The sequence below is a fragment of the Bombus terrestris genome, chromosome 7 (assembly GCF_910591885.1).
Source record: "Bombus terrestris chromosome 7, iyBomTerr1.2, whole genome shotgun sequence".
Lineage (NCBI taxonomy): Eukaryota > Metazoa > Arthropoda > Insecta > Hymenoptera > Apidae > Bombus > Bombus terrestris.
In genome coordinates, this window is record NC_063275.1 from 23,447,649 (window position 1) to 23,469,907 (window position 22,259).

Sequence of the window (22,259 nt, forward strand, 5' to 3'; positions counted from 1 at the left end):
TTCAAATAATGTATTGCACAAAATCACATATTATCATTTACTTTATTTACGTCATCATAGCTTTGTATCAAAAATTACATTTTTTCCATACAGTAAATTACAGAATAATAAATTACAGAATGTACTCACAATATGTAAATATAATATAACTCCTATTAACAAAAAAATAATATTTTCTACTTTATTAACAAAATCTTTGAATTAGATAAAAAATATAAGAAATATATATATTTATATTGTTTAATATTATCATAATCTTTATAAATATTAAATATTTTTTACAATAATAACAAAATAATTTATCTGTTTATAAATTCTTAAGTATCTTTCTTGATATAATTCTTTTTCTTTCTTAGATAAATATTTGTTTTCATTACTTAAAAAAAAATTCAACTGAATTTTCTATTAATTATTATTATTATGTTATATTATAAAGCAGTGATTTAAAAATTGATTTATAAGCAATTATAACTTTCTGAAAAAAATTTTTAGATATAAATAACATAAAAAACAGATATTTTAAATTTAAATTCAAATTCAAATTCAAAACTCTTAAACATATTAACTTTTTTATTTAAAATATTTAATAGATATCATTTTTAAGATTATATTGGAATCAAAAAGTCAATCGATTGATATCCAGACATAATCTATATTTATTTTTTTATTACATACATAGATATTTCTATATAAGATAGATACTTATTTATTTATTTATTCTCCACCTTAATTTAACGTTTGAACGTATCACGTGATTTTCATATTTTTAGCGCGCATCGTATCTATATCGCGAAAGTATACAACTAGCCAATAGGAATAAGTATGAAAATATTCGTTAATCGAGCAGTGGGGAAAGGGAGTGACGAGTGACTACGAATTACAATTAGCGACACAACAAATGAAAGCGTGACGTGAATACGCTGGTTTGCCATACCACGTCGGGATAATGTCGTTCGAGAAGAAAAACGTTGTTCGTTTGTAAAGCAGGCTACGTGAAAAGCCCCGTAATTTAATCGAGGCACTGTTTTATCGCACAGTTGCCAGAAAATGGAAGCAGACTATCAACCGACGCTAAGCCCAACGAGAACTTTGACAGGTGAGCTTATCCGCCGCGATTGTTGACGTTGCTTTAGGTGTCAAATAAACGTCACACCAAAGTACAATATCGCCGAAAATCGTGATTGTAAAAAAGTTCACCTGGCATCGACGTTTTTCTGTTCGTTCTAGCGAGAAAACATTTCACGATGGATCTCAGTCTCCTATGTGGAAAAGCACATCGATAAGTGACGAATAATTCGCGTATATGACACGATAGTGCGTATTAAAAAAATTTCAGATTTGATCATAACTTGACATAGTTCCAGTCTTTCGTTCAAATATACATAAACGTATCAGTAGAAAATCCGTTTTCTTTTTAAGTTCCACAATCGTAGTGGTTTGTAAACATAGATGAAAAACCATCAAAATATTTATTGGAGATCATATATACCGTGTAATGTGATCGGGGGAAAATTGATATATAACGAGAAACCGCGAGATGTATACTAGTCATCAATTTATTATGATACTTGTTTTGCAAAGATGTTTCTTTTTCTTTTTTTTTTTAAATATTACTTAACATCTTTTAAGTACCTATTGATAATGCAAAACCACTGATTGAATAAATAATTGGCAATGGCTGATTTAGTGTTTTGTGATTCATTGATACATATTTGGTGTAGACAATAATGCGCATACTTCTGTTTGTATGATAGCAATAGCTAATGACGTCGAAGATCCATACCCAAGTTTGTCAGATTATCATGATTATGAGCCCAACTTGGAGTTCGATGATACTGAGTTACAGACCACTTCAAATAATGGTAAGATATTTCAATATAAAAGAAATTCAGATTACTAAGAGTAGAAAGTTAAAAGTAGTTTTATGTAATAGTGTAAATATGTAGAATATTATCTATGTGATATTTACCATGGAACATACTTTAATCTTTAAGTTATTCTTTTAAGAAATTTAAGTCAATTACTTGTGTTACTATTATATTTCTCTTGTAAATTCTTACATTAAATTCAAATAGGGTTTCACACAAATAATTATCTTATAATATAATTGATGTAATGATTTTATAGCTGTACAACTTTTAGAAGAAAAATTGGACATAATTAGCAGTGGTGCTGGTACTGGGATAGATTATTTGGAGAGTCCAGTAAGCGATGGGACAATTGAAGAAAACTTTGAAGAAGCTTTGGTAGATGCTCCAGTTATCGAATCCGGTGTGTGACCTTTTATCTTCTGTTAGTAGCCACTAAATGTCATGGCATTTGGGGCTTAGCAGGTGAATTATGTAGATCATTGTACAGTTTATTATTGCATGGTATAAAAATGCACAAAAGCAAAAGGTTAAATGACTCTTTTACTTGATCTGCAATTCATTCATTATATTGGGTATTTATTTTGTAAAAAGAGTCAAAGGGAAACCAAAAGGAAATTTAATGTAGAAATAAAAAATTATTATGAATATACTCTTTCATGCTGAGTAGCAGAGGATCTTGCTGCATTGGACGGTGAACTTGCAGATGAAGAAGATTATCTTGATATATCAAGATATGGCATTGTAGAAGTGGTTGGTGATGATAGTGCTGGTCGTAAAATAATAGTAGTATCTGCATGTAAATTACCTCCTGTTGGGAAGGAAACATTTAATCATGCTAAACTTCTCAGGTTTGTGACATAAATATATGAGTATAATATATATATGTATATATCTTTTTTAAAAGATATGTATATATCTGTATACATATCTTTTCTAAGATTTATTTCATTATTTTTAACAATACATTTATTTAACAGGTATCTCACACATACTTTAGACACATTTGTAGAACAAGATTATAGTTTAATTTATTTTCACTATGGTCTTACTTCAAAAAATAAACCACCATTATCCTGGTTGTGGCAAGCATATAAAGCTTTCGACAGAAAGTATAAAAAAAATTTGAAGGCTTTATATCTGGTACATCCAACTAATTTTATTAGAATTGTATGGCAAATATTTAAACCAGCTATTAGGTAATTATTTCTTACTCAGTTAATGAATATTTTCTTTCAGTTACTATATTAATCTTGATATTATTGTTATTTCTTTAGTGCAAAGTTTGGTCGGAAAATGATGTATGTTAATTATTTGGAAGAACTGGCACAATATATTAATCTTGATCAACTTATTATACCTCCTCAAGTAATAGAGTAAGTGTTTCTTTTGTAATTATAAAACTTTTAGATTCATATCAATATTAATTGATTACATTCATTTGTAGACACAATGAACAGCTAATGTTAAAGAACAGAAAAAATTTACCAACCAGTCCACCTCAGAGTGCGGTGACAACACCAGTTGGTACCACTCAATTTGGAGCAAGCCTTATTTTTATTAAAGAAAATAATAATGGCGATCCTATACCACCAATAGTGCGACAATGCATTGAATTTCTTGATACACCAGATGGTATGCTTATAATTATGTAATTTGTATAATTCAGTATCTTTCTTTAAAAATCCCATGATAATAATATTATCATATATCATTTCTTTGAAAATAACAATTATAATATTATCACACTTATAGCATTAGAAACAGAAGGAATATTTAGAAGATCAGCTAATGTAGCAGTAGTTAAGGAACTTCAGAATCGTTGCAATTATGGATTGCCTGTTGATTTCCAAGGAGACCCACACATAGCAGCTGTTCTTCTTAAAACGTTTCTTCGAGAATTAGATGAACCTCTTATGACGTATGAATTATATGATGAAATAACGCAATTTCAAGGTAAGTATTAAAATATAATTTTGTTATTTATTGATATTGAGTATGACATAATATAAATATTTTTATATTCTCATTTTAGCTCTATCGAAAGATGAACGTCCAAGAAGAGTTAAAATATTAGTACTTGAGAAACTTCCAGAAGATAATTACCAACTCTTAAAATATATCGTACAATTTTTATCGAGGGTAAGCTATTACTTTAATGATCACGTGATTTCTTATTTTCCTTCTTATCTATAATTTTATGATAAAATATATCCATATTTATAACAGGTAATGGACAGGTGTGATTTAAACAAAATGACATCAAGTAATCTCGCCGTCGTATTTGGTCCAAATCTTGTCAGAGCACCACCATCACGTGGAATGTCACTCTCCGCGATAGGTCCCATTAATCAATTCATAGACTTTTTATTTACTCATCAGGATAAAATATTTATTATATAAAGAAAATATAAAATCGAACGCTAAAGGCCTAATTTGGAACGAAATTAATATTTTATGTATGTTATAGAACAGAAATCCTATAAATTCGGCTGCCATGTTTGATATTGTATAAAATTTACATAATACAGCTTCGAAGAAAATTTTATAGGATTTTTATTGAAAAGTATGAGAAGTTCCTGAGACTTTCATTTTAGAACGTAAAAGCGAGAATCTCTTTTAGAATCTTCGAAGTCATATCAAACTTGTTGGAATTCGAAGCGAACGTAACAATTCGTGTATAATATTCATATTTAATTATAACATTCGTACTTTGTTGATTAAAATATTTTTATATTCAAATATACAGATAGAGAAATACTTGCATACCTAATGTCACAAACAGCGTTTAATTATACAGCTTGCACAAAATTTTTTTCTAGTAAATTGGTATCATGATTTCAGGATTAACATAAGGGATGTTAAAAGTAATGTAAATGGTCTGGTTGCTACGTAATTCAAAAGTGTGCAAAGTTATATAAAAATTAATAGTATACCAAAGATATATGAAAATATCATGAAATTATAAAGTGTAGGATTATTTAAAGATAGCATAATATAGTAAAACTAGACGAGCAAATTACGATGATGTACAGGATGCCTTGCTCGCATAATTTTATTAACGTAAGGATTAAAATGGCAAACGTCGTAAAAGTCATGATAACTACATGTTATTATACATAGTTGATTAATATAGCCAAAGCGAAAAATAGTAATAAATTAGTAACTATTAATAGTATATGGCATCCTTTGTATTAACATTATGTATATATATATATGTCCAATATATATACAATATATATACACAGAAATTAATAGTACTGTATACAATTTTAGTCTGATTAAATGAGATTGTTCTTTTAATAATATATATAAATACAAAGAATTTTTCGGTGCATTGTTAAAATCATATTTAAATTAAATTTAAAGTAACAATAAAATTTCTCATTTTCCAGTAAATAAGCATTAAGTTACTGATGTGATTAGAACGTGTTTATGTAATACTTGGTCTGTAACTTTCATACAAAGGAAAACTATAACAAATTCAAAAAGTAAGAGAATAACTTACATGAATTTTTGCTAATTTAAAATAGTAACAAATGATCGAAATTAATATTCGTTATTACAATAATTTAACAATTAGACTAAAATCATTGTCAGGGTATCATGTAATATAATGTTTAGCATTATTGTCTGTTATCATTTGAAAGATGAAAGACTTACAGTAATCTTTCTACTGTCATATATATATATATATCTTTGTACATTTTCTTAAATAGTCCTGCCATTATGGGTTTCTGGGATAAAATAGGGGCTCATCGCCTAATATGTTCTCTGTTATGGAAAAAGACTAACCCAGACCTATATAGAACTGACACAATTCAATTACATTCCTTGTTATTAATAGAATGAAGATATATTGTATTCAAATATATAATAATTTATATAAAAATATTAGTATATGTCATAATTTGTATATTACATAATGTATAATTTTCTAATCATTCTTTCTAATGTTTTAAATTTCTTTCTTATTTACGAATATAAGTAGTCCATTCGTATATTTACATCTATATATTTACACTTAGTTATTTAAAATTGTTATGGAGAAATGAATCATTTAACGAATTAACGATTATATTGCTACTATAGATCGATTTGTGGATGTTTATAATCCATGTATGTACCTGTGATAGAATAGAATATTGTACTTTAGACTCACAAATACTGTGCATGTAATTAGTAAATTCTTTACTTTGTAACTAATTACAACTTAATCTGAATTACAAATTACAAAACATTCCCAAGAAATAACATCGTATTAAATACGTGTATATGTTAATTAACTTTTTATTAAAACATAATAGTATTTAAATATATATACATTTATATGACAGAAATACATACATCTAATAATTGTAATAAATCTTCTAGCTATATGATATATGTGGATAACAAGATATTTGGTTCATGAGTCAACTGAGGCTCTATCAATGTAATTGAATATCGAAATACATGAAAAATCAACTCCCAAAATATAATCAATATTTCTTACCTTACACTCAGTTAAATTACTTAGGCTTAGTAGTTTATATCTATTTTATTTTTTGTTCCTTAAAAAATAAAATATTAAAAATTTTGTGATATATATATATGTGTGGTTTATCAATATGTGTATGTACATATACATACATGCATGTATATCTACACACACTTTTATATATAAGACTTATATATAAGACTTCAAAGTTAGAACCAATTGTAATACAGGTATTTGGAATTAAGATGCATGCGAAGAACCACTACAACAGGAACTCTTAGTTGGTTCAGTTTCTTCAGCTTCATCTTCAACTACAACAACATTGCGACGTGTACTACTTGTTCTTGTTAATGTAGACTTTTGTTCCATCAGATCTGCATGTTCTATCATGCGCAACGTTAATTGAAAAAACATTTCTTCAATATTTTCACTTAGTTTGGCAGAAATATGAAAGTGCATTGCTCCAGTTTTATTAGCAAACCTAATAATCAAATTTTACATTAAAACAAATTTGAAAAGAAGAAAAAATAAAAAATTAAAAGAAACTTACTCTTCTGCTTCTTCGGTACAAACACGTCTATCCTTTTCAAGATCTATTTTATTTCCAGCAATTGCTAAACAGATTCCACTGCCTAACATTTTCCTAAGCTCTGTAACCCAATTTATTACCTGTGAAATGAACGTTAATATAGGATATAAGAAAGTAAAATAATATTTTTCTTTAAATCTTTACCCTCTGAAATGTATCGTAATCAGTAACATCGTAAACTATAATGGCACCATTTGACATTCTGTAATAAATTGGTCCCAATGCATGAAATTTTTCTTGACCAGCTGTATCCCATATCGCCAGGTTTACTTTTTTTCCGTGTACAGTCAACTTTTTATTTAAAAAAGAAGCCTGAAAGTATAAAAGTTCAGAATATTTCAATATTTATCAAGACTGACAATTTACCAACCATGAGAACATTACATTATTATGTTATTCGTACATGAACAAAAACAAAGAAATATAAATTCCAAATGTAGATTAAAGTTCGAAATAACGATACAAAACATTAACCACTTTTTACCTGTAATGTACTGATATGTCTATCGTTAAATTTGTTTTCAACGTATCGTAATGCAACAGAGGTTTTTCCGACACATCCTTCGCCGAGTAACACGACTTTGAAATTATAACCATTACCAGTACTACTAATTGGAGTGGCCATAATTTGCATATAACTAATATATACACTTAGAAAACAATATGACAGTCGTAATTGCGCAGAGTAATCGTTGATAGAACAATTTATAGAGTATATTGACGACTGACGATCATAACGATGTGATATCCACGGGTGGGGCCCCTCATGCGGCTTTGTCCCCCTCTACGCTAATTCTCTAAGCAGTGGGGCAGCTTACGCTTCTCCTTCTATATATTTCGCAGTTACATATTTTCTCAATTCATACTCAATTCATGTACATGAAATAAACTATATCTGCATTCTTACAACATTTCCATTAAGTAAGAGCAATCATAAATAATCATCTTATTTTACTGTTTTGAAAATAGTAGAAAAATTCTTTATTAATTTCCCCATATTAGGAACACGAAACTCGTGCGAATCCACACTGGATTCATGCAACATAACAAGCGTCTTGGTTTCCTTGACGACAAAAACAAAGTGGGGGAAATGCATCTTATTCGTATCATAGGCTTCTTATTAAAGTTTGAATAACAGCGATTTAGAATTGCCATGAACTTGTGGTAGCAATGATAGTAGTATCTCTATTGAATAACATGAAAATAAAAATAATTAGCTATTTTCATTTAAATAACTATTTACCAAGTAAAAAATGCAAGCATCTATTATTGCTTCTAATGCATCGCCGCTAGATGGCAAATTATAAGTATTTATTAAGTCTTCATGTTTCATGTCTCGAAGTTCAAAACATATTATTCTGATATTATTGGACTTCTACTATGAATGTCTTACAAGTTGAAGAATTATAAATGATTCATATCCAGTTATTTCAACGTTACTCGAAAAAGGAAAAATTCTACATGCTGAACGTTGATAAAATTTATCTTTGGTTTATAAAATTAAAAAAGATTTATGTTACGTATAATTTCTTTTTCATCATGTTCGTTATCTACGAAGATGGCGCTGATATCACTGTTACTAAGCTACCGCAATTTTATTCAAATTATTCTGACAAAACACATTTTCCTACGTGTATCGTCAAATTTGTCGTTTATATATGAACTTCCGTGCTAAAATTTAACTAAAATAACTGATTAAATTCTATTTGTATCTTAAAAAACCGTAATTTTTACTGTTCTAGAACCCTGGTGGTACTTTATCGAACTGATGTCCGACAAAAATCAAATCCTTCACCGGAAATCAAACATATACAAGTAAGAACAAGTTTATAATTTAAGTTCCGTACATTATCAGTACACGTCAAATATAATATATAACAAATTTTTTTATAAAAAATATATCAACTAGATGTAAATAATGAGCAACGACAATGTAAAAATTACAATTTCTTATTTGGAACATATGGACGCTCCTTTGACTAGGACGTGCAACAGACCCAGCGCCGTGAGCCTGCGCAAAGGAGCTCTCAAATCTGGCCGTCACCTGTATTGAAAAGGTAAGTACTCTGCTGTCATTAATCTCAACATCTTAATATGAATTTCGTGAACACGTGTGAGAAGAATACGACGTAGTGATAACGCGACATATTGTCAGCAGGTTTGTGGATTGTCATACGAAATTACTCATGCGTTTATGATAAATATGTTCGGAGATGTCAGCGTCTTCGGCTCCGGGCTCTGAATCTGCCAGGCTGCTGTATCATCATCGATACATTTGACATTTATTTTTCATTCCCGGCTCTTTATCTCTTATTCTTTTAATCCGTCTTTGATACACGTTATTACAATCGTTGAAATTTCAGTGGTTTATGTCAAGTGTAACGAAAAACTTTCACCAGATCGTAGGTACCGTGTACCTTCATGGATTTTTCGTTGTCGGCACTCGTCATTCCATTGACAGGACATTGAATAACGTGCAGAAAGTACCGTTCGTATAACTTCTTGGAAATCTACCGGTTGTTACGTGTTATTCATCTTGCAAACCAACAATGATTCCCGCGTTTTACCTGCGCGGTATTCCACTTGGCAAGTAGACTTGTTTGTTTGTGCGTGCTGTATCATCTGTCATGGCGTGCCCGCTTGTGGCGGGTATCATATCATTGACTTTTCCAATTGTTGTAAGCTCAAGATATATGTCAGTTGGTATCATCGCATACGTTGCTCGAGAGGAGTCGTTCAAATAATTTTTGAGAGACTGATCGAAGAGAATATCATATTTATCTAATATTTCGAATAAACATACTGTGTATTCGTTAGGACGGGGTTGGTTAGAACGGAGGGAAGGGAAGGAATCGACGATGGCGGCGGACTGTACCGTGCCACGCGCCATGTCGGTCTCTTGCTCGCGCACGTCCTTCGTTCAGTGCACTACGTTTGTCTGTAGATTTCTTTTTTTGCCTTTGTGAAAATGGCACACGATCTGTCACAATTGAACTTCAGTAGGGATCCACATACTTGTAAAAGAAGCCTCGTAGCTCTATCCTTAATGTTATATATGCTTTGAAAATTGATCAGTCTTTTTACCTCCGACAAAATAAAAAAAAAAATTGAGTCGAGACATTTTTAGACGGAATCGCGGTCTTTGAGTTTATGCACTGTTATACCAATGCACGCTAAGTATCTGCTCTTCTTATGAAAACTTCTATCAATATAACTATCTTGATCTTCTTTTTCGTTTATTTCATTTTACAATATTAGCTTTGTACAATATTGAAAAGGTGCTTTCAATTCGAAAAATTAATTTTGTAAGAGTATTCGGCGATAGTGTTGAATTAGGAGCAATTTCGTTCTACGTTAGTATCAAAATTATAACCGTTTACATAAGTATAACAATGAGATTTTTATCATTTATTTATGGAATGATTTGCATTATCATATTTATATTTTTATTTATTATGTATAATGATTGTTTGAAAGCGGTCATTCATATGGATACAACATTTTTGTAATTATCAAATTTAAAGCTATTATTCTCTCGTAAATATTGTCAATTTATCATACATCATACAGCATGTTTTATCACTTATGATTAAAAATATTTACAAATGTCAATCAATTATTAGTATTTGATAGCTGAAGGATTTAAAATTATGTTTCAAAAATAATCGAATATCGAAAGATAACAACAATTTGATTATAATTTTCAAATGCTAAGGTAGAGAAATATGTCTCCATGTTTTTATTCTGACCAAAATACCGGAACCTGTTTTATCATAATGTAGGTCATCTCGATCAAATACTTGCGACATCGTTAAACATCGTTTCAACGAAATCGAAGTTTCTCAGACTGCAATTATTTGTATTATTGATTACGATTTTATTCATTCTTCTGCCATTGTACGTATAGAGAAAATGCACCTATGCTTATTTCTGCAAGAACGCATATACATAATTTGGTGACATGTATTTACATCGAGGGCTGGTACCTTCCTCTATTTTTAAAACCGTAGACAACTGTAAAAGTGAGAACGAAAGTTGAACTACTGAGAGTTAGCATGTCAGGGCCACGTTATTCGGATATTGTGCACTTTTTATCTTTGATTCATTCGCCCGTTCGAAAACGTTTAGTGTCATATTTGTAACAAGATTATTATATTCATAATCATAAACATAATTCATATAACGGCTACCTGATATGTAATATTTATATACGTTGTAATTGATACATGTAGCTGATGGTTAATAACAATATATAGAAAATGTAAAAATTATCTTATTAATATATTCAAAATCTACTATTTTGCTTTCTATCATATTTTGCTACAAAAAAAAAAAAAAAATAGAAAATTGATAACGTAATATGATCATACAATATGTAATGTGTAAAATGTGAAAAAAGTATCTCATTAGTATATTCAAAATTTATTTTTCTATTTTTTATCATACAAGTATTTTACTACAAGAAATAGAGAATTGATTAATATGGTTAATTATATACAGTAAATATCTCACACAATACAGTTGAATAGTTTGATCATAGATGTCGCAAATTTGTTATTGGTTTTTATGATAGGAGGCGGTCTTGACATTCGGTTTGTAAACAAATACAAATGAAATATAGGTAATGTTTAATATGCGTGCAGCCAGGTCAGAGATCCGAGTCGTATCGGGATGAAGAGGCAACCGATCAACAAACCACGTGGCAACATCGCTATACCCTCCTCTTTTTTCCCCTTTCCTGTTGCTTGATGTCCCTTACATCGTCTCCCACTATAATCATCGACTGCATCGAGGCGAAAGCACATTTACATTTTTTTGCGTACAGTACGTTGCAACATTCTTGCTTTGAGGTTTCAACTACCGATGGCGCCACTCCCAGAATCAGTAAAAAATACATACATATGTTGTATATTGAAAGAAAACTAAGAAAGATTTATAAGTTCATATTCAGGATCGTAGATAATACATTACGGGGGTTCTCCGTCATGTTTTATGTTTTTAGATTGAATTTTATTCCATATCTCAGTTTCTCCATTATGTTAACCTACTAAAGACTATGTTAACACAACGTTACATTTGTAATTTTTTTTTTTAATCGATTCACATTACTATTATTATTGAATACATATGTTGTGACTATTGTGATTAAGAAAAAAAATTCCAAGAATTTACTCGATATTCTATCTAAATTTTACAACTTTATTAAGTTTGAAAGGATGGAGTATTTTGTAACATTATGATAATTCCTTCTTTTCTTTAAATTACAACATTTCTTTTCGTGTCTTCTATTTATAACGAACTTTTACAATATCTATTATTCTAATACATTTTTGGTACTTTGGCAGAACAGTATTTTACTTTATTTACATTTTTTCTAATAATACATTTATGCACACATTTACATATTATTTTATTGCTTGGTGCTTAATGGTTTATTTAAGCTTAATTTTTATGAAATTTTTATATATTTCTCCGAATGAAATTATTCTAATTTTATGATTTTAACATATTTTAACATGTATAGAAAGAATTTTATGCTTATGCAGAGAGGATATACTTTTATAGATTATAATAGTAGGATATCATCCATTGGATGGAATCCAAAAGTGCATGCATTATCAACGATATCTCAGTTCGAATCATTGAACATTTTGTTACGCTCCTGAACAATATCATCCTTGAGAAAAACAAGGACGGATGGGTAACGTACAGAGCAAATTCGGCATATCGAAGGAAAACTGGTTTGCCTTCACGTAGTACTTATTACGATACTTGTCGAATGAATGCCAGTTTGTGAAATGTGAACGCGTTTCTAAGTACGTAATAAAGTTGCCGAAATAAAGTACACCCCTCTAGATGGTAAAATTTTATTGAATGTTACCTGTGATGCGCCACACGTCACTGACCTGCTTTTGAAATTGAATTAAGACAACAGCCATATAGCATACAATGTGAATGAAAAGATGCAATAAAATAATTTGTAATTAAAAGATTCGAGAAGAGATATTTATGAAAACCAAATCATGTTGATAAAGGTTTTGATATTTTCCATTATACATGTTCAATATACATACAGAAAATAATAAAAGAAACAATATTTATATACATTCTTAAATATCATAATAAGGTAGAAGCATTTCAAAAATTTGTAGGGAAAACAAAAAATAATATTTTGGGACATACCATGTTCATCATATTTACACATTATTTTGTTGTGGTTTCACGGTTCCTATTTTTAGATACCAGTTTTATCGATATACCATAATTTTCTGTATTTCTTTTCTTTTCCTCCCAAAGTGATCAATCTTGACTGAATAGTCACAAAATAATAATCTTAACTATTAGATCTTTTTATTAATAAACGTAAAGCATATTTCTGTTTATAATAATTTAAAAGTTTTAATGTCTATAATAATAGATGAAATTATATATAATAGTTGAATGAAATTATATTTTCTTCATTAATCTCTCTCAAAATGACAGAAATCTCCACGCTATAACGATTCTACAATTAGTTTGACAATGATGGATATTAGTATGAAAAGTAATAATTTCAAGGGAAGAAGATATACATCTGTGTCCTAATACATCGTATCCTTGATTCAACACATTTTATCAATAACGTTTAACATAGATATTAACAATAGTGTAGTATAATATGAAACAAGTAATTTTGGTGATTCTATATAGAAAAAAAGTGTTTGTAAAGTGTCGATTTCCTTTAGCACGTTGTTTTTCTTTGCAGTTTTATCGTGTATAATATAAAGTGGGGATTCGTGAGATTATGGACGCCCCCTAGTAGCATGCGTGCGTCAGAGAACGTAGCGTCTTGCACGTATACACTGTCAAGCCGAAATCGCGGTGTTAGTTACAGACTGGCAACAAATCGATGTAAACAAGTATAATAAAGATGGTGACGATCAGTGGTTTTTTCTTCGTGACAAATTATCGCGAATGAACTTTTTACATGATTTTTACATACTGTACGGACAGAAACGGAGCTAATTTTGATCTACTGTCACGATCATCGAAACATGCTGTTTTCAGTAAAGGTACATTATTTTCAGGACGCGTTTAAACGTACGGTTCACGATTATGTTATACATGTATGTTCCTATATGCAATTCTTCTTTGTAGGTAATTACTTACAATAATAAACATAAACCGATAATAAATTGTGAAAAAATATATTGGAATGAATTTGGTTGGGATAAACTTTTATTGGTTTTTTGTGAATTTGTTATCATGTGATATGCTTTCTTTATGTAAGATTCTACAAGATTTTAATCTGATTGATTATATGTTGATTTAAAAAATGTTATTTAATGTTTCAATTTTTTTCAGAAGCAGTTTGAAAATAACGTGCAAAATGTTTAGTTTTCATAAGCCAAAGGTGTATCGATCTAGTACTGGATGCTGCATTTGCAAAGCCAAATCCAGCAGGTAAGCAACATAACATAATTTTAATAAATACAGTCTTTTATATAATGTATTGTTTTACAAATTAAATTATCGTAATAATGATGTAACATTTTCTTGTTTTATTTACAGCTCAAGGTTTACAGATAGTAAAAAGTATGAAGATGATTTTATGGAATGCTTTCAACTTGAGGAAAGAAGAACTGGAGAAATTTGTAATGCATGTGTACTTTTGGTAAAAAGATGGAAAAAATTACCTGCAGGAAGCAATCGTAATTGGAGACATGTAAGTTTTAATAAATATCAATTGCGTTAGTTGATTATACACATTTATTCTCACACAAATTAAATACGATTATATACAGATTAATTTTTTGTACTTTACAGGTTGTAGATGCACGTGCAGGACCTGGTATCAAATCGTTGACAAAATTTAAATCAAAAAATAAAAAGAAAATGAAAGATATACCAGAAAAGTTTGAAAAGATCATGAAAAAGAAACACATGTATTTGAAAGCAGATAGAGATCGAGAACAAAGCCCAGCAATGAGTGATGATTTAACAGGTTGGTGTTTAGCAAGTTTGTATTTTTAAATAAAATGTTTTAAAACTATAATTTTACGATTATTTTTTGCTTTGTTCTTTTTAGAAGATTATTTGAATGGAAATGGTAGTAAAGGTTCAAGTCGAGTTGGTAGTCCTATAGATAGTGATGATATTCAAGTAACTGAAAAACAATTAGATATCCAAGATGATGCAGAATCAAAGGATGATATAACTGTCAATGGTTTTATTGATTTAACATATTTCAAAAGGTTAGTCTTTCAATATTAAACAGTTAAAAAGTTTTTAATAATTTATAAACAGAACTTGATAGATTTTTCTTTGGTATTTGAAATATGTATACTTTTTTACTTATTAAGTTCTAAAAAAGCTCTTCATAAAAGATTATACAGTTATATTATTTTAGGGAGATCATTTGCTGTGGAACAATATTCAAAGGTCCATATGGAGAAGTAATAGTGGATCCTTCATTGATAAAGCCTTGTATAGGTTGTATAGCTAGACAACAGCGACAACAACAAACGAATGCATTAAGTTGCAGTCCTGTACATAGTTCTGCATCTGCCAGTCCTGTTCACAGTTCTGCATCTGCTAGTCCTGCTCATAGCGTAGAGTCTGGTACAGAGGCAACAGTCTCTAAGCAAACAGGCAAAACGTTTAGTGACTCATCATCTGATTCCGGTTACGATGAATCTTCCAACCAAGGAGTTGGTGAGAGTAAAATTACCAAAATTATTCAGAATGCAAATGCTACTGTAAAACCAGCAGTTAAAATACAACCATTGAAAAGTGTTCAACTAAAAGCTATACCAGTATCGGAAGCTGTCAGGTTAAAAACAGATGTGCCAATTAAGTTGGTACCTATAAAACAAATCGATCAATTATCTTGTAAGCCATTGTCTTTAGTTTCTTCTGCTAATGTTACTTTAAGCAGTAGTACTTCACACTCCATCGTTACCGTCCCAAGTAATCCACTTGTCGATTTTGCCATGCACGCAGCCTCCTCCAGGCAATCAGTCTCTAATTAATGTCAGTCTCTTATAGAATTTTAATTTATTTTTTTCTTATATAGTTAGATATATGCTACGATGGAAAATTGTGTGTTATGTATGCTATTATTACCATCCCAGGTTACAAAGGCTCTGGATAAGATTGTTTAAGTTTTATCATATCGAGCATAGTTTATAATGTTATAAATGGTGGCAAAAATGAATTCTTATAATTAGAATAACTGTTATGATGTACAGTAGATAGATAGTGCTCTTAGGGATGGTTGCGTAGGATTCATGTCCTTGATCGTTGGTTATTAAAAAATATATATATAAATATATAATTATATATATGATATTGTCTTTATGGACGTGAATTCTTAAATTGTATTCCACGTCTGTTAGATGATTTTTAAGAATGATAATTGAAGAAGAGCACAATGTTTCTACTGAATACCGTTTGTAGCATATACAAAATCCTCATAAACTGCCATGCATTAATTGTTAACTCTCCACAAATGATTTTCAAATGTGGAAAGTTATCAATTATTTTATAAGTTTAATAATTAACTACATACATCAAAATACTGTGATGACATCGTAATGTAATGTGAGATATAAGATTATTATTCAGGCAAGTGGCAGTTTATACTATCTTCGTCTTAAGCATTAGTTAATGTACTCTATGGTATACAAGTTTTCTTATCCATAGCTTTTTGTTTTCTGGATTATCTATCATTGCAATTGTATATGTGAATATTTGTGTAGAAGTTCCAAGATGCCAATCACGTTTCAAACATTTGGGTCCAAAAATTTTAAAAAAGAATTCACTTAGGGTCATGATAGCTACATTGTACCAGATGCATTTGATATGATCCATATAAAGGTCCATGACGTTAAGATTAAGTAATTCAACTTAAGAAACGAATGTGTTCAGGTACTGTAAATCCTGACCCACTAATAGCAATAATATGAAGAGTAACTTTATAATAAAATAAATGAAGTCTGTTGAATAGCATCATATCAATATGATGATATATTTAGGCAGTATTATTAGAGAGAAATTGAATGAGAATATGGCAATCAGATTGGCAAACTGGACCAGCAAAACTTTGTTATAATATTTCAGGGTGACTGCAGCATTAAAATAAAAACAATTGATTAATAGCAGAATAACGACATATGGAGTAAGAATAATGCTAAGTAAGTGAAAACTGTTAGTTCCTAGTTTTCAAAGATGGGCACATAACCGAACAAAAGCACATAGAAGTACCTGTTGAAAACAGATTTCTGTGATTATTGGAACATTGTTTTCTATTTTTTTTTTTCTTTTTCTTTTTCTTTTTTCTCCTTTTTTTGATCAATAGATAATCTTATACGCACAATGATTATTCAAATCGAGATATATATTTATTTAACCCAGGAGTTATTACGATTTTTTTAGAAACATATTTTATAAGATACATCTAAAATAACATGTAAATTCAATATTACAAAAAAAAAAAAGTAGCAATTCTTCATTTCAAGTTAAAATAATCTTAATCATGAAACCAAAGATGTGTGAAAGATATGTATTTATTTTATATTTGGGACAGATAACCCGATGAATAATATAAATTTTTATTTGAATATATTAATTGACTGTAGAATCAGAATTGAAATTACACATGTGCAATACGTAGCAATTGTTTTTATATAACACTATGCATGATACAAAGTTTTTTATTTAAATCAATTAAATTTTAATAATAATTTACTTCTGGGATAGTAGCAATTTTTATAATATTTCTCTCACACAGGCATTTGGTTTAAAATTTTTTAATGCCGCGTTTTTGCTGCCCATCTGGCTTAAGCTCATTGACAATCGTTATTTAACAAGGAAACGATAACAGTTTTTCATATAGAATCAAACATCGAAACTATGATTTGTATAAGGACAACGTTGATGACTTTGTCCTTTTACAAATTTTAATTGTACATTTTTTTGGACTAGGAGACTTTATGATCTCTTTACTGTGAATATTAATAACTATGTTTTTGTTGTAACTCACACGTTATGATTTATATAATAATTAATATATGTCACAAAGAAAGGTTGGATCATAGGTTAATAAATCATATGTAATTAATAATATATATTGAATTTTTAAAAAGCGAGAATAAATTTTAGAACTTAAGAGCTCATATTACAATTAAGATTTCTATAATATACTCGTTCAACTTATAGCATATAATTTTTTAAAGTGATCTTTATAAACTTTCTATGATCCTTCCTTAAAACAAATAAGAAATACTTGTTTAATTTATTTATTTCGTAAGTTTATTTACTTGCAATATATGCTATTCCGTTTTTCTATATAAATTTATATATATTTTTATACAAATTAATCTCTGCTTTTTATGGAATAAACTTTCTGTAGCACTGCCAGAAAAGAGGGACACAAAGAGGAACATTTGATTCCAGGTCAATCTGCTGGCAATATTCAATGAACTATTTATTTTCAATTAGCTTACATATATATATACATATATATAATATATATTAATCTATTATTGAGTTATTTACATCTTAAGAGAAGGAAATTATAAATGGTGCCCACAGATTGATTAAACATTAGGAAAATATTATAAAATAAGCTTACGTAAGAAAATTTTGTAACAAATGCAAAAATGGTCTCTTGTTTAAAGTAACATAATTACGTGATACATAAAGAATATAAATAATTGTGCGTTTTTTAGTGAAAATGTGAATGATAAATTAAAACTTTATTCATTACAAAGAGTATATATGATATAACGTACAAGCAGCTATTAAAGATGATATTACATGCTATCTGTTGTAAATAGCTGCATAAAAACATCAAATTGTGTTACGTAGCACAGTGATGTTGCATTCAAAATTTTAAAAAGTATTTAATTTCCAATTCTTCAGATGTCTCTTGAAAATAGAACTAAATGAAAGGAAAAACAATCGAAATTTCTATGCATTGCTATCATGTAATTTGAATTTGATGTCCCTTGGCACAGAGAAATATAGTAATTGAAATACATTTAATATGTTTTGATTTAAAGCAAATCTCGAGGAAATTTTTAAACGGTATAGTTTGTGAGATTTATTGGAACGTCTTGTAAATATGTCGCGAGAATTCGAAAATGATGTACTTAAAAATTTTATTCGTCTTCCTAAGCGATTTTTTTTTAATTACAATTAATTATAAATTATTGTCTACTATTGAGACTACTGGTAAACTATTCATTCTGATAATTACAAACCCAAAAATTGATGACCATTTATCTCGAGATTGATTTCTTCATCATTTCAATAAATCTTACAAATCATAGTTATTTTTCAAGAGAACGAAGGCATCACGCAAGTCTCTTTAATGTACATCGCTCGAAATTTATATGTCAATTTTCTTCTGTTGTGCAAAAGTACATAATGGGAAAAGGCTTTTGAAAGAATAAAGGAAAATCAAACCGTGAGAGAAAATTGACATAAATTACTGATTTTTATACGAAGATTTTATTACACACATATATACATTTGCATCGTTTGAATACATCGTGTACGTTAACATTGGAAAATGTGTAACAAAATAAGAAGAAACTATTACGATCTATAATATTCGAAGAAACATGTGATTTTGACAAAAGAACTGCGTGACTTTGGCGAATCGTTATTGTCGATTTGCATTACTTCTTTTCACGATCGTATTTCACAAAAATGTCCCTTGAAAAACAAGAACTGCTAATTGATTAATTGAGCGAGAGGGAGAGAGAGTAAGAGCGCGTGAGCGAGAGAGATACAAAACAATTAAAAAAAAATGGTGCAAGTATTTTACTACAGTGACCTGGCAGATTCCGATATTAAAATATTTTGCGATGAGAAACGTATGAACGATTCTTCCCGAAGGAATATACTGTACAAGCTTCTTTTCTATATCGATCTTTTGTACAACAGAAATTATTTAGAGAAAGAAAAAAGGGAAAAACAGAGGATCGTAGGCGACACAAAAAATTCTAGAATCAATCCTACGATCCGTACATAAATATTTGTCTGACGAACAAAGAGTGGTCATTTTCTTTTTCTTTTCTTTTCTTTTTTTTTTTTTTTTTACTGTGATTCTTTACGTTCGGTAATTTTAAGTAATTTATCGAAGCACGATAATTTATATAGCTACATTTATTTATATGCATATGCTAAAAGAAATTATGGTGCGATTCTTAGTCTGAAAATTTTGAGTATTTTTCGTGCATCTGCATTTTTATTTTTACAAATTATAAGCCGGTGTTTCTCCTTATCTATAGTTTGTTCCTTCTCAATCAATTCCTTTTTTTTTTTTTTTGTTCTTATTCCTCTTTTTCTTCTTTTTCTTTTTTTTTATTTTTAATTAAATAAGTTTCATGTATAGGTACTGATGTATCGCATTAAACTTCTTTTTGTTTTAAATTCACATACATCGAGAGAGAAAGAGACAGACAGATTAAAAAGGAATGACAATTTCGAAGCATGATATAGCATGGAAAAATATATATAATTGTGATGTACACAAGCTCACGAAAATATTCGAACGATGATGTATATACACATATATATAATTGAAGTAGACACAGATCCTACGGAATAGATAATACATACATATTTTGAAACAGAATTCAATGAAATTTATATACATGTTCTCCATACATAATGAATGATTCAATTTCAAAATACCTGTTATATTATAGGATCTGTATCTAGTACGATTGTAAATACACCGTCATTTGAATACTTTGTGTGTCCTGTGTATGTGTTTTATAAGAAGATCGATCTCGCAAGAACGTTTTAGCTGTATGGTGATAATGGTGATGATGATGATGATGATGATGATGATGATGATGATGATAATGATAATGAATTGACCATCGTGATTGTGCTGCAGCAGAAACAGAGAAAAAAAACTTTTACATCAATTTATTAAAGATATAACGATTGTGAGACTGATCGATGTATTTAGAAGATAACTTTTATTTACATACAACTATTAGAGATAGGCGAGAATATATTGTACTATTCGTGCATATATTATTAATGAAATTCTAATGATAATAATAAGAAACGATGACTGCCGCAACAAATATATCTCGTTATCGCAATGATTATTATATACATACGGTATGGAACATTTGTACATACATACATATATATACATATATATGTATTTATATATATGTATATATATGTATATGTATATATATATATATATTAATTTTAGACTAGCATGTCCAATTCCAATCATTGTACAATGATCATGGAAGTATTAAATCGTTGGTCGATTATCCCATGGTTTGTTTCCTTTTAAAACACAGCGCAACTAATGGGACGGTCGATTATTACGATTGAAGAAAAAAGCAAAGTATACCACCTTTCGCTATGTACAACTTTGTAATAAAACGATTTTACTTTTAAGGAATCCATCAGTCATGCAAATTGTAAAATGATAACGATTGTATACCATGAAATTGTCATGGTGATTCTTAACGTAGTCCAACGCACATATAATTATATTTTATCTTGATTGATTCTTCTTTCTTTTCTTTTTTTTGTAGAAAAATTTATAGCTTGAATATAGATTGTATTTATACGTATTGTATATCTTTCTTTATTTCTTTTTTATTTTCTACGATATGTGTCGTCGACGTGACGTTAGAAAGAGCAAAGCAAACTCGACAAATCAACACCAATCGTGAATCAATGAATTTGTATTATATCAATATCAAGGAGGAAAAGGAAAAATGATATGTACTTCTATTACATATATATTATATACATATACATATACATATACACGTATAGAAAAGTCTGTGAGATACCAAATTTTGATAGATAAATAAATAATATAAATCGTATATATATATATATAAAGATAGAACATACTTAAAAGGGATGCGCAATATATTAAGAAATGTATCTCTTACTTTTATGTTTTTGGTTTATACAGATATACGAAAGAAGAATATTATTATTATTATTATTATTATTATTATTATTATTATTATTATTATTATTATTATTATTATTATTATTATTATTACTATTACTATTACTACTACTATTACTACTACTACTACTACTATTATTTACGTCTTTACTGTTACGCTGTGATGATTAGTCAGTACGACGTATTTAAACTGTTTTTTTATAAAATGCATCTCAAGCTGTTCGAACGATTGTAACTGAGAGTTCGCTATTGCGGGGATTCTCAAAAGTAGATCGAACGAGTATAAAGTTCATAAAACATGATTGAAAACTGAGAACACGTAAGAGGTAGAAGATTAAGATATCGAAGCATTTTGCATTTGAATGTCAT

General features: G+C 29.1%; 3 protein-coding genes across 8 annotated transcripts; 2 read left to right on the forward strand and 1 right to left on the reverse strand.

Moving 5' to 3' along the window:
- Positions 1-827: 827 nt before the first annotated feature.
- LOC100651371 (rho GTPase-activating protein 1) lies at positions 828-6,744 on the forward strand. The gene is made up of 10 exons (XM_003396893.4): positions 828-1,096; positions 1,755-1,862; positions 2,128-2,271; positions 2,539-2,719; positions 2,849-3,067; positions 3,146-3,244; positions 3,316-3,503; positions 3,624-3,824; positions 3,904-4,010; positions 4,098-6,744. The coding sequence occupies exons 1-10, from the start codon at positions 1,048-1,050 to the stop codon at positions 4,269-4,271; spliced, it is 1,470 nt and encodes a 489-aa protein (XP_003396941.1). The 5' UTR covers positions 828-1,047; the 3' UTR covers positions 4,272-6,744.
- LOC100651568 (ras-related protein Rab-21) lies at positions 6,576-7,731 on the reverse strand. The gene is made up of 4 exons (XM_003396895.4): positions 7,422-7,731; positions 7,082-7,249; positions 6,899-7,017; positions 6,576-6,829 (listed from the first exon to the last, which is right to left on the reverse strand). Exons 1-4 carry the CDS (start codon positions 7,569-7,571, stop codon positions 6,589-6,591), a joined length of 678 nt encoding a protein of 225 aa, XP_003396943.1. The 5' UTR covers positions 7,572-7,731; the 3' UTR covers positions 6,576-6,588.
- Positions 7,732-8,912: 1,181 nt separating this feature from the next.
- On the forward strand, positions 8,913-21,537 carry LOC100651684. 6 transcript variants are annotated; one of them, XM_020863703.2, is made up of 8 exons: positions 8,913-8,994; positions 13,683-13,989; positions 14,075-14,202; positions 14,285-14,380; positions 14,489-14,642; positions 14,744-14,921; positions 15,006-15,171; positions 15,327-21,537. In XM_020863703.2, exons 4-8 carry the CDS (start codon positions 14,307-14,309, stop codon positions 15,946-15,948), a joined length of 1,194 nt encoding a protein of 397 aa, XP_020719362.1. In that variant the 5' UTR covers positions 8,913-8,994; positions 13,683-13,989; positions 14,075-14,202; positions 14,285-14,306; the 3' UTR covers positions 15,949-21,537. The 6 variants fall into 6 exon arrangements, with proteins under 6 accessions (XP_020719362.1, XP_020719365.1, XP_003396944.1 ...); XM_048407666.1 differs by lacking the exon at positions 8,913-8,994 and adding an exon at positions 9,019-9,095 and having other exon boundaries at positions 14,282-14,380; XM_020863706.2 differs by lacking the exon at positions 14,075-14,202 and having other exon boundaries at positions 14,282-14,380.
- Positions 21,538-22,259: the final 722 nt, after the last annotated feature.

Coding starts and splice junctions, on each gene's coding strand:
- LOC100651371 (XM_003396893.4), top strand. CDS start 1,048: ATGGAAGCAGACTATCAACCGACGCTAAGCCCAACGAGAACTTTGACA. Junction 1,097..1,754: donor CCCAACGAGAACTTTGACAG/GTGAGCTTATCC, acceptor TTTGTATGATAG/CAATAGCTAATGACGTCGAA. Junction 3,504..3,623: donor ATTTCTTGATACACCAGATG/GTATGCTTATAA, acceptor TCACACTTATAG/CATTAGAAACAGAAGGAATA.
- LOC100651568 (XM_003396895.4), bottom strand. CDS start 7,571: ATGCAAATTATGGCCACTCCAATTAGTAGTACTGGTAATGGTTATAAT. Junction 7,018..7,081: donor ATTACGATACATTTCAGAGG/GTAAAGATTTAA, acceptor TTCATTTCACAG/GTAATAAATTGGGTTACAGA. Junction 6,830..6,898: donor TGTACCGAAGAAGCAGAAGA/GTAAGTTTCTTT, acceptor TTTGATTATTAG/GTTTGCTAATAAAACTGGAG.
- LOC100651684 (XM_020863703.2), top strand. CDS start 14,307: ATGTTTAGTTTTCATAAGCCAAAGGTGTATCGATCTAGTACTGGATGC. Junction 14,381..14,488: donor TGCAAAGCCAAATCCAGCAG/GTAAGCAACATA, acceptor TTTTATTTACAG/CTCAAGGTTTACAGATAGTA. Junction 14,643..14,743: donor GCAATCGTAATTGGAGACAT/GTAAGTTTTAAT, acceptor TGTACTTTACAG/GTTGTAGATGCACGTGCAGG.